Source organism: Lethenteron reissneri, chromosome 23 (genome assembly GCF_015708825.2).
Source record: "Lethenteron reissneri isolate LAM-NWPU_2019-01 chromosome 23, ASM1570882v1, whole genome shotgun sequence".
NCBI classification, from domain to species: Eukaryota; Metazoa; Chordata; class Hyperoartia; order Petromyzontiformes; family Petromyzontidae; genus Lethenteron; species Lethenteron reissneri.
In genome coordinates, this window is record NC_083801.1 from 18,644,780 (window position 1) to 18,657,767 (window position 12,988).

General features: G+C 42.5%; 1 protein-coding gene across 2 annotated transcripts in view; it reads right to left on the reverse strand.

Moving 5' to 3' along the window:
* Nucleotides 1-1,669: 1,669 nt before the first annotated feature.
* The window catches only part of LOC133346155 (potassium voltage-gated channel subfamily H member 8-like), a 78,863-nt gene continuing 67,544 nt past the window's right edge, over nucleotides 1,670-12,988 (reverse strand). For both annotated transcript variants that reach the window (XM_061557608.1, XM_061557607.1), the window contains exons 13-15: nucleotides 11,350-11,456; nucleotides 10,834-10,919; nucleotides 1,670-10,272 (exon numbers count right to left, since the gene is read on the reverse strand). In XM_061557608.1, the coding sequence (XP_061413592.1) occupies nucleotides 9,502-10,272; nucleotides 10,834-10,919; nucleotides 11,350-11,456 (964 nt within the window). In that variant the 3' untranslated portion in view covers nucleotides 1,670-9,501. The remainder of the gene's footprint in view (nucleotides 10,273-10,833; nucleotides 10,920-11,349; nucleotides 11,457-12,988) is intronic.

The window sequence follows — 12,988 nt, forward strand, 5'->3', positions numbered from 1 at the left end:
TTTACCGAAAGAACCAAGAATATAAACATCTAATTTACAACATTTTGTCCCTATCCACTGCCTCCGACCTGCGAGTGAATATGGGGGTTCGTGCATTACGCTACGAACCCAGCAACTAACATTTGAAAATGGGCCATCGGTATTGCCTGTTCTCATCTTCCCCTAGGATGACTCAGTCTTAACTGGGGTCCTGTCGTGGGTGTGCACTTTACAGGTAAGCATTGGCTCGTCACCACGGGATGAGAGGCAGTTGTGCGTTTGTTATTCAACAGTAATTACAGCAGCAGCGTCATCACTTTGGTGGTCATCACCTTCATCATTTTCACTTATTACAATCATCATACAGTATTTATCTGTCGTCATCATCATGCTCTTCATTTATCGCAATAATCACCATCATCGCTCTCATACTATTCTTAGTCATCGCAAACATCGTCTTCATCATCACCATCGTCAGTCAGCATTATTGTTTTTGGGTATCGCTAAGCCGCATTTGGCTTCGCGGCGACATTTACCGCACTTCGGCAGAGGGTAGAGCGGTTGTCAAGAGCAGCAAAGTGTGCGTGCCTGTGTTTGTGAGAGAGCAGGGGGGCAAATAAAGTAAAGCATTGAAAAAAAAACAAAAAAAAACCGAAATGATGAACGAAGCAAAGCACCGACTACACCGAGCATCTTCTTGCTTCCTCTGATCCTTAAAAAAAAGAGAGCAGGGCTCGATTGGTCAGCTCGGTCCATTAGTGTAGTCGAGCTTAATGATGTCAGTTTAACGCGTAGGCTTTCGCGACCAATTTCATCCATAATAGAGGTTTTTTGGGGGTTAGATATCATGCATAATCTGTACTCAGATTGTAAATGTTGTGGCTTGGCTCTCCAACACACCGGAGTTGCTGTACTAGTGACGAATTGGTCACGTTCTGTTTACGTGACAACCCTTACTCGTTGGCTGTGTCGGGCGGTGGCGGGTTTTAACGACACAGTTATATATTGACGCGATCTAACCCCAAAAACCCCTCTATTATGCTTGATGATGGGATTTGATGTGGCACGGGGTTCAACCCATTTCATTCATTCCGGCGAATCGGACCAAAACTGGCGCGCAACTTACGTGGAATTGATTTTGTGGATTTCTACAAAAGACTGTATTACTCAATTGCCCTTCATGTTTTAAGCATTTGTGATTTCTCTCTTCAATGGTGTTCGTTTGTCACGTGTGATATCTGCTCGCTTTCCCCTGTAACGTTCGTGAGATATAATTTAAATAAATTAATTGAAATAATTATTTAAATAAATGTGACCTGTTTACTGTGAACATGTTTTTCATCGGCTATATTTTTTCTGACACTGAGGTCTTCTCCACAAAATCCTCAAAAGACCTGTGTGTTTTTGTGCGTCATTTATTTTTAAAAATGTTTAAGAATAATATGCTTGTAAAGTGCATGAAGACGTCAGGATTGCAGTCGTTGTTACATGCTTCTTCGTGTGTCGTCACAATGGGGTTGATTAAATTAAAGAGAGAAAGGAGGCATTACTTTTTGTTCTTAGAAATGCAAAGAACGGTTTGACGTTTCAGACAGCTGCCTATCGTTGAGAACAGTGAGCCGAGAAAATAGTTTCATGTTAATGATGTTAGTCCACATCTACTAATGTGTATATATTGTAGTTTATTTAGCTTTTTTGAAACGTCCCAAAATACTCATTCCATGCAAATAAACACATTTTCCAATGAAGCGTATAGCATTACTGCTATTTACACATACACTTGTTAGCCATGTGTTATCATCCAGCATTAAAGATAACATACACATTTACATGAGTAAATACTTAACAGACCTTTGATTCAAACATTGAGAGATTTACATATAATGACCATTTTCGTGACAGCAGAGTGAAGTTCGCTCTAATGTGTTTTACTTTCCCATCAATAAGTCAGTCGTTACTACTTCCGGTGAGTGTTTTGTACGAAACGATGCATATTTTTTTTCTAAAATTTACATCTTGATATCATGGGAGAATTTGCAATAAGTCAGTAGCTACTGCTTCGGTTGAGCGTTTTGCTGAAACGATGCCAGACTCCCCCTTGAACTTTACCGGGCAGCACGTCCCACTGGGCGAAGATCCCGGGGCCGGCCCAGGATACGCTGGCGGGATAGTGTCGCTCGGCTGGCCTGGGAACAACGCCTGGGAATTGCCCAGGAAGAGCTAGAGTCTGTATATAGTAGTGTATAGTGTAGTGTATAGTAGTGTATAGTAATGTATAGTAGTGTATAGTAGTGTATAGTAATATATAGTGTATAGTGTAGTAGTGTATAGTAATGTATAGTAGTGTATACTAGTGTATAGTAATATATAGTGTATAGTGTAGTTTAGTAGTGTATAGTAATGTATAGTAGTGTATACTAGTGTATAGTAATATATAGTGTATAGTGTAGTGTAGTAGTGTATAGTAATGTATAGTAGTGTATACTAGTGTATAGTAATATAAAGTGTATAGTGTAGTGTAGTAGTGTATAGTAATGTATAGTAGTGTATACTAGTGTATAGTAATATATAGTGTATAGTGTAGTGTAGTAGTGTATAGTAATGTATAGTAGTGTATACTAGTGTATAGTAATATATAGTGTAGTGTAGTAGTGTATAGTAATGTAGAGTAGTGTATAGTATTATATAGTGTAGTGTATAGTGTAGTGTAGTAGTGTATAGTAATGCAGTGCTGGAGTCTGTCGCCAGGGAAAGGGAGGTCTGGACCGCCACTACTCAACACGTGACCGCCGCAACCCTCACCTGGACAAGCGGACTGAAAAAGGAGAGAGTTTTATCATCGCGGGAGAGTTTGCATTTTTTAGTATGAAATTTTTTATGGAACCATGATAAATAATTTCTAACCACGCAAATGAATGTGGCATCTGCTGGGTAATGTGAATGAGGGCAGAATGGGGACTTAATAGGTTATGGATGGAAAGTTAACGCAATAGATGAGCAGACAACGTGCCTCCTTCCCATGTATGTCCTTTCACACAGTGCATGAATAAAATACACATCCCATCAGCCACACAACCTTCTGGCAATAATTTTTTTTCAGCAGCATTGGACCAATTTCGACAATAAGTGGTTTCGTCAGCAACCAGGCTCGCTTTAACCAATTCTGGTGAACTCTGGCAAATATTTATAGGTAGACATGGGTCCCAATTCGATGCATTATTCTGTATTGTGTTTAATAAGGATAAGAGTGAATGTTGATGCAGCTTAGCGTAGATACCTAAAAGTGTCGGTGAGCTTGGTGAGAGGGAGACAGAGATTCAGTGTGAGCATGTGGAGACGTGGCTGGTGAAGACATGGGGTCGGGTGGTGCGAGAACCACTGGAGCGATTAGGAATCCACTGGAGCTATGCACTTTCAAATCTAGATTAAAAACTCATTTCTTTAGAACTTATTTTCGTGTTTAGTTTGTTGTCCATCCCGCCGGTTAGCACGTTTGGCTAGTTATGGTGCGAAAGAAGTTCAAAATAGATACAGAACACTGACAAAGTGGGGTTGGATACATCCTTCGAGACTGGTGGGAGTCGTGGCAAGGGTTTGCAAACACTCAAAAGTTGCACAACATTGCATTGTGGGGACTGCTGAGGCTTGAAATACTGCACAATAGACTAACGTTCAAAATACGAGACAGCAGTGGACATGCACTGTTAAATAAGAAGACAAAACAAGATAATCTTTTCCAGTTGTCATCGAAAAGGAAACAGCAAAATTGTCAAATTATCTCTGGGCTTTTTTTTAATTCTGAGAATGCTGCCGATGACTGTGGGCATTGATGCTCCCGGCAACCACGTGGGGGACAAATTGTGCGCCGCGCATTTCAGCAGGACCATGCAGGTGTACGAACGGTCGTCATGGCGTGCGTCAGTCATCTGCATGGTGACGTTATTGTTGAGCTGTTGCACAGGAAACAGGGCTGGCAACGGTGGCCACTCAAGAGGGGGGGGGGGGGGTGCTCTCAGCTGTGACTTTGTTCCGGAATCCAAAGCCATGGGGTTAATGTGGCCTCGGGAAATGAGAGGTGTGGAGTATGTGTGAAAAGCTAGGCAGGTGGGCTTCAGGAAGCAAGAGTGCACTAGAGAGGTGAAGGACAATCCGGATGAATAACAGGTGAAGAGAAACCTTGGAGAGAGCGAGAGAGAGACAGAGGAGGATCGAGAGCCAGACGGTGAGTCAGCGGTTGTGAGTCTTGAGCGGAACAGGAAGGAACGAGTCTTCGATATAACGTGAGCCAAATAAACAAGATTGTTGTGTTGGGATGTGGGAGGGCACAATGCCGGTAACGATGAAGGGAAATATTTCTTTTTCACCGTACATAGCCAACCGTGCTAATCAGAGGTGCGAAACACCGCGAGTCAGTGGTGTGTGCGACCCCCGGCGCAATCAGCTTTGAGTACGGTGAGAAGTGGTGCAGAAAACAGCTGTGGACAGCAGATGAATGACCTGGCAGACTCGGGTTCACCGTCTTGAGGGTGAAAACGGGAGATCAAGTACGACCTCATGGCAAGGCGGACTTCATTTGAACTCAAAATCAAAGTTGGCGAGGCTTGTGGAGGGCATGATGGCGGAAGGGATGATGACTGTGACCATCGCGATAAATTATGGAGTGACAGCACACCCCACTGAAGAGACGTATGGATGAAATCAGCTCGTGTGCCAGCTGCTAAGATGGATCGTCGCATCACAGGATCGTGAGATGTGGCAATAAACTAGAAACGAAACTTTTTTTTTACGAGGTAAGGCCCGCTGAGCTATATAGCTCTTTTTCAGAAGTGACCTGGCCACAAATGACAGCTCGACCAAGTGGCTTATCGTGTGGAAATGTTCATAGCGGGCAAATACTTTAAACGCAACGTTTCTAAATGTGGAGGGAAAAGCTGGTTGGACCCGGAGAACAATCCACACGACCACAGGGAGAAGCGTACACACTCCAAATATCGAAGCGTCAGGATCGAACCCACGACCTCCGGTACTCCAGGCGAGATGTTTAGACCCTCAATGGCTTTGGATTGATCACGGCTGCTGATGACGTCGGTAACCTAGTGGGGTGCAGTAGTTAACGGAAATTGCACGAGCCGTGGGGGGTTGAGCCGGAGGAAATTGCCCGTGTTTGCAGGGTCACAAAAGGTAGAGAAGGTAAATAAGGGACGACGAGGCGTTACGTCGTGGGCTGTAACTGCATGAAGCCCTTGCTGCTGAGCAGCTATGTGAGAATAAATGAGGGGGGGGGGGGATGCGATTATCTCCGTGGACAATAACCGCGTGTTTACAGGGGGAGACGCGCGTGATTGCGTTGGTCACGCGTGGTGATCGCTGGTGAAGACAGCGGCGAGGACCTGGGATTGCCAACTGAAGAGTCGGAGGCGAGCGATGAGGTGGTGCGTGCACGCGTGCGTGTGTGTGTGTGTGTGCGACATCAGCGATGGGTTGAAGGAGGCAATCTGTAAGATGAAAATAAAGAAAGAGGTGAGGTTATTGTCAATTATTCTGCGGATAAATAAGTGTTCGCAAACCGTAGGCGAGATAATACATTTGACGCCGATATACTACAGGAATATTACGGGAGCTTCTCCTTAGGAATTGAACAACGGAGCATACAGTAGATAGGTCAGAGGATAGGACAGACTTAATGTGAGAGAGCTAATTCGAAAAGACAACATTTAGACACCTCCGATTAGCACGGTTGGCTACGTACGGTGCGAAAGAAGTTCAACATACATATGGGGTTAGGGGAAGGCAAATAATTGGTATCTACCGTATCTAAGAGCACAATAAAGCTGCCAGTGAGATGACATGTTAAAGAATGAAGGATGCAAGGAGGAATGTGTGGTATGTGGATTTTGTAAAGATGGCCAAACTGTTGGACGTTCTATAGCCGAGCAGTTTTTGTGCTCAGATTGCAGTGGAGGGCATGGAGGAGGGGTGGTAATACATGGAATGATGAATGACAACGCGCATGAAGGATGCACCTGAGGCGTGAGTGACGAATGTTTATGAATAAACAGGATATGCTTTGAGTGTTGAGATAGGGGGCAGAGGGAGAGACCTGGCTTTGGCGCGTGGAAGGGTGGCGTTAGGGCACGTCTGCAATGGAAAATGTCACGAAAATCATGGCGAGAATGCGTCTGACGTCGCAAGGCTGTACGACATTGTTATCCTTTTATAGAGACGAAATTAACGTTTCCGCATTGTTGTGGACATTGTTTCATGGAGTCTGCTAAGGCTTGAAATGCTACCCAATAACCTAATGTTCAAACGTACAAGAGAGATGTGGAAATTATACTATTAAACAAGATATAACATCATGTTGTATATATCAGCTATATCATAAAAAAGCAAAACTGTCAGATTACCTCCCACACTTTCGCCTAAGAGTGCTATGGGTGCACATCATGTCACACTTGCAATGCATCCACTTATTGGTGAATCTTTAGTCCCTCTGATCCATGCGAATGTGGGAAAATCTGACCAGCATAAATTATTCATCATGCACTTTCAAAACCACAAATTTATGGAAACACTCAAAATGACCACATCACTAATTTTCTACCTTCAATGAGTCCAGAGCCAAGAATCTCCGTTTCTTTTTTACCAACCATAGGAAACAAAAAACACGTGCAAAAAAAAATCACGTGTCATTGTTGTTGTTGTTGTTGCTAAAGGCATTTTGGACTGTGAAACTTGACACTGAATGTCCAAACCTTGTGACAAATGTCCACTTAACAGTCGTCAGTTTACTTTGGTGATTGTCTGCGGAAAATCGCAGCGTGTCAGTGTGATGCAGCCATTCTTGTCAAACTGCCCCAGTAGCGATCATACTCATTGCCAAGGGTGTCCAGCCACCTACAAAACTACGTAGAGAGTGGACCATGACAACATAAATAGGTTCAGATATAACCGATCCATCAACAATCTCACTTTATGGAAAACTGACTTCAGGAATTTATAGATTCATAGAGGATTGTACGAACTGTATGTTGTTACTCCCGATTGTGTTCACGAGAAATGCAAGTTGACCGTTATTACAGTCAAGCGGCATCTAATTAAATCACTTTACTAGAATTCTGGTGAAATCCATAGGTAAACATTTTTCTACGTGATACGTTAAACATATTGAAATGCCCATACATCAATATTTGACCCAAATATGGAGTCACAGTAAAATTGTGTAATTATAAAATTAATATCTATATTAAAATACTTTGGTATATTTCTGTCTAACACTGGGAAAATAAATGTAATGTGCAAAAAGGTTTTCTCTTTCAGAGAACAGTTGTCGTAACCAAAGAGTTGCATTTTGAGAGAAATGTATTTTAAATGCAAGGTTTTCAAATCTGCCTCTGACAATATGCCTGAGATTGGTATGTGTTTAACCGACAATTATATCTTTTTTTAATTTAGACTTAAGTTTTAAAATATATATATCGTTTCTTCGTATGGTAATATTTTTGTCAGCAGAATACAGATTACTGTTTTTTTCCCCCACTCTACATTATACTGTAATATGGAACGAGGAAGAGTGAAACATCTTTAGGCCATACACAAGCCCTTTCTGTGTCTAACTCGTTGGATATGAGGCAGAGTTAACAACTATCAGCACATAATCCATACTTGTGGTGAACAGGAGGGCTCTTAAACATTCAGCTTTATGGGTAGGTGATATTAAAGGCACAGATGTACATGCAAAGAAAACGGACACTAAACAATACATTTATCACGTTACATGCAGTGTACTTCAATGCATTAACGCTGCTGTCAAAGAAATGTTACAAACATTAGAAATAATTGAATAATTAGCATTTGTTAGATTTTGTCTACACAGTAAGACTACGTCAACAACATTATAAACAACATTAAAACAATATATTGATAACTAGGACAGGTAAATCACTGACGCACTCGTACCTAATAAATGAAACACACCCACAAACATGCCATGCTTAAACACCGCAGGCACCACATGAAATTGTCCACAAAGTGTGCAGAACATATTTTAGGAACAGAATAATCCTATTACAGTAAAATATACCACTTTAAACTACAAGTAGGACGACTATGGTGAGTTAACTTACAAATTGCTAACATTGAAGGCACTTAAGTGGCAGTTTAAATATACAATAGATGCATGTAAATGTTTACATACACTGATACAGTATTTGCATACTGTATATATCTGTACATGTATATTTCAACAAGTGAGGAATAATATGTGCCTTCTAAATAGTTTGGCTATTCGGAATGCTACATCTGGGCAGTCGTATATAAAAGAATTGTTTTGTACGCAAAAAAATGCCCCCACACATTTTCATCCATCAATTTTGGGGTCGCTTCATCTCGTGATCGTTTGAATTTCTTGCAGCCGAGTTGGTGGGGAAGTGATCAGTATTCCTGAGATCCCCCACCTAGCATGTCACCGGTGCGCAGCTGTGCACCACTGTGCCTCACTGCTCTTCAAGCCAGGGAGCTGGAACACACGAACACTGGGAAGATTTAAAAAAAAAATGAACCAAATGCCAAAAAAAATACTGCTTGCGTGGTAGGTTTTTCTCGGCTGCGCTGCACCGCTTGGCGCGGTATCCAACGCTTTGCTCTGTGTTCTGGGAACGTTACCGGTTCAGTGCCTGAAGAAGGTCCCAGCACGCTCAGCGAAACGTCGAAATAATTTTAAGGAGGATGAACATGAATGGGTGTTTTATGTAAAGCTTTCATTACTGACTTTATAATTTAGGATAAAAAATACCCCACATTACCGGGACAATGATATTGTAATCAGTGGCATATTTTATACCTCACCTGAGTATTTACATGTATATATTTTGGCATTGAGAGAATATTCATTCAGCTCATACTCCAGCACGGATTGCAAAAAAGTCATTGTTTTTTCCCGAATCAGGCATTTGCAGTTTCCCAAAATATGTATGAAAAAGAACCAAAGAGTATGTATGAAAAAGTTAAACTTTTAGTTTTCAATCATTGCATTTTAAAATAAACCAGTCTGCTTTGAAATACCGTTCATTCTGAAGGCAAGACACGATATTCTTCTTATCTTAGTGTAAAGGATCATGACAATGATATAAAAATAGCCTTTGGAAGTTATACAGTTCCAATCAATATCGTTGTCTTTGATCGGTACATTAAGGTAGTTTTACAGGACACATGCAATGCATTTTAAATCAATGCTTATTACAAAAGCATGATCTGTGGAAAAAAAAGTTTACATGTGTTTAAATTATGTCATTCTCTTAAAGTATCCACATTTAAAATTCCCCAACAGTTACATACATGTAAGTTCCAGTAGTTTCTAAAGTACATTTATTTGCCTCAAATGCACTTTACACCTGCCCAACAGGTGCCATGTACATCGTCGTGAGAAGGTGACGCCGAAGTTGCAACAAAGAAGAACACGTTAAAAACAAGCCAAATTAATTCCCACAACTACAGTTTTCAAAAAAACCGCTCGCAATCCGTTCACACACTTGTCCCTTCGTCGTCAATGAAATCTATGGCATCGATCATGTTCACGACAGTCGTAGTCTTAGAGTTGCCCATTGCTGCCATTTCTGTAGAATATACCAGAAGCTCCTCCGAGGTTTCTTCAGGATTATGAATCATGGCCAGGTTTCCCAGCGCACCACTGCTACCGTCTGACTCCGTGCCGGCATTCACAACCTGAGGTTCACTTCCCCGAAAAGTTAAACCGGTTATGGATTCGCTAAGTGAAGGCCTACGCGTGGGTCCCTTAGAAGCATTGAAAGCGAGAGAGTGCACAGAGGCCGTGAGGTTCTCCTGACCTCCACTGTGTTTCAGCTCGTTTTCGTCACTCAACATCTGTCCAACCACACCACCGACGTCGGACTTATTCAGTGGCACGGAATAGTTTCGCTCCTGCGGCTGATGGAGAAGCAGTTCCTGCTCCTGTGTTAGGGTCTGAGCGTCGCGATCAAACGGTGATGTGTCACGTGATTTCCGTTGCTGCTGCTGCTGCTCGGAGAACGGTGGAGTTTGCGGAATGGGCTGGGAGCTAACGGAGCCGTGAGCGAGGACGCTGTCAAAGCTGCTGCTGCCCGCCGGGGTGGAGTTGGGCCAGGACGGTGGTGTGTCCGTGGAGGGCGTGACGCTGGAGGTGTGCTGCGACTGTTGGGCCGGGTTGTGGTGGAGCTGCATCAGCCCCTTGAGGAGCTCCATGATGTTCCTGAGGTCTCTGCTTAGCTGTGTGACCTCCTTGGTCAAGCTTGACATCTGGACACCATGGCAGACATGGATAGTGACAATTGAACGGTTATTGATGTGTAACTTTTGGTTACTCCTGTATGAAAGGGCCATGCTTTGGAGCAAGGGAATACTTTATTATGTAATGTGAACAAAATAAGCTCAGTTGGTGACCATCGTTGATATTCACATTGAGATCAATCTACAGAGGAACTGACATGAGTGCAAATTCATGTAAAAAACAATGTTATTTATTTAAGGGGCAATATCTCTCCACAAAAGTGGATTGCGCGATGAAGCTGGTGACCTGAGTTTGATTGGCAGTCACCGTGAACGTCAGCTATCATATGCGAACCGGTCCTGGGCCTCCCCATTGACCAAGTTGCACTGACCAGCATGGTGCAGTATGACAGACACAGTGTGGGGGAGACCTTCATCCAGCATTGGGTTGACAAGGGGAAGAATATGATGATGATGGTCATCATTATCATTGTCATTTTATTTATACATGACAAATTCGTTTGCTGATGCAGGGTATACACCAAATCGGAGCGCTGTGCTGTGTTGCGTCGAAAGGGCAGTGTTTGTTACCTCCTGGTTGAGCCGGACTATGCTCTTGTTGGGCTCTTCTGGTGGCAGCGATAACGCCCCAGGACTCATCCGCGCCGTGTCCGCTCCTGCGGCAGGCAGCATTATCAGCAAGTGCACTCGCCAATGTGAAGAGCACACGTTGTGCGACAGTGGAGCTCGCATAGATAAAGCGGACCATAATGAGCAACAGTTAAACTACTCTAAATTTGACAGCTGTCAAAATCGACGTTACAGGAAAGGTATTATGATAATTACAGGGCGATATGAACTGGAAGATAATCGCTTTGCTCTTTGCGAATATTAAACGTATGTGCAGCATTTTCATTGTCACTTATGTGCGTGCGTGTTTAGGGACGTAGAGTGCCTTGATGCAATGGGGACTGTGAATGACACACACACAAATTAAGAAAAATGTGAAAGTGGCTTGCTATGTTTTGACATAAAAAAACGTTTTTTTTACATTGGAAATAAAAAGCTATTCATATGTAAAATATGGAAATATCAATTTCCAGTTACCTATGGTAGAGGTGGTACTGCCAACATCTTGCCTTTGGTCCTTGTACAGGAACTCAAATCTTTGCTTCACTGGTGTGTTGCCATTATCTTCAATCCCATCAACAAATCTGGGAAGACATCACGAAGTAGGAAGCATGCTGCTGTACTTAATTACAATGCAGTGAAATAAACTTGAGAAAATATATGTTGAATTATTGGACGAGTCATTTCATTTGTATAAGCAGTTTTGCTGAACAGACAATTTGTGCTACGATATGTACATTTGATATTGTGATTATAATCCAGGTATACTATATGCAATATTCTGCGATATTATTAGGCTCCTCGGAATGTTTTCCTTTTCATGTTTAATTCTCTCAGAAATAACCTACATTTAAAATACCCACGTACATGCTTTGACATTATGTTTATGGTCTGTAAGATTAATTACGATGCTGAATAATGAAAATGGAACCTTTGTCATGCTCAGATTAATCAAACCTATAAGATGATTTATTGAACAATTATAATATAAATAGTAACGGGATGGATTCAGATATTTAAGCAACAAGATGAACATTTAATGTTGGGACCTTTCATCATTTTGTTCTCACAGCGGAAATAAAACACAACTCAGGCTCGCCGGTGAAACATGTCATCGAAGGAGGTAAGAGAGGGCTTTACCATTCTGGGTAACGGTAGCAGCGCATAAAAAAGTCAATTCACTTGGCCTGGTTTAGTCACTGGCACAAAGGCAACAACAGCAGATGGGCTGTGCGCAGGGCTGTGAGAGACCTGCTGGCGCTGCGCATGTTCTCAGAAACATGTGGGAAATGGGAAGGTGAAAAGTATCCCATTTCAAGTGAAAACAAAGCACCGTGTTTGCCTGCGTTACGATGTAACCCGCTCGTTCCCCGGCTAAGTCGGGTTCAATGAGATGTTTACAATTTTCTGCGAACGCGTATTGCTTTAATAAATCTTGTCAGCGCTGGCGCTGCTCAGGGTAAGCACGAATATAATCAGCATTTAATTCCGCTGCCTGAAGGCATAATTGACAGAGTTAATATTCAGGCAGCAGAGGCACTAAATTAGCACATCAAGTGCAATTTCATACACTTAGGACCTTCGGCAGATGAAAACGCAGCAATTAATATCGTTATGGCCAATGGAAGTTGATTGTGCCATGAATGCACGAGGGATGCGGTTTGCTATTGCAGTTGTTCACATCTTAGCAAATTAATCAGTGATGCCTACCGTGAGCACACAATGTGGAGTCGTGACCTCAGCATTATCTCTCCGTCCGTGCGATAGGTATGGTAGCTCTTAGGTGGCAGCGTGGTCACGTTGTTCACAACCATCACAGTTCCGAATGGAATAGTTTGGATATTTCCCAGTACCTCGCTGACACATGATGATCAACGTCGTATGAAATGTCACTGCAGCAGCCAAGTAGGCATTTCTTTTCAGGCAGCTAATAATTCAGTTCCTTCGAGCACCGAATGCGCAGAACGAACGTTGCCAATAGAGTTCATACCGATTACACAGGCTTGCATATTTAACAAAAGGCTGATAAGACAAGTGGTGTGCACAGATCCGTACCTCGCAGATGTCACTTAGCCGTGAAATTAACCCATCTTGTTGTAACTTTAATGGCTCAACA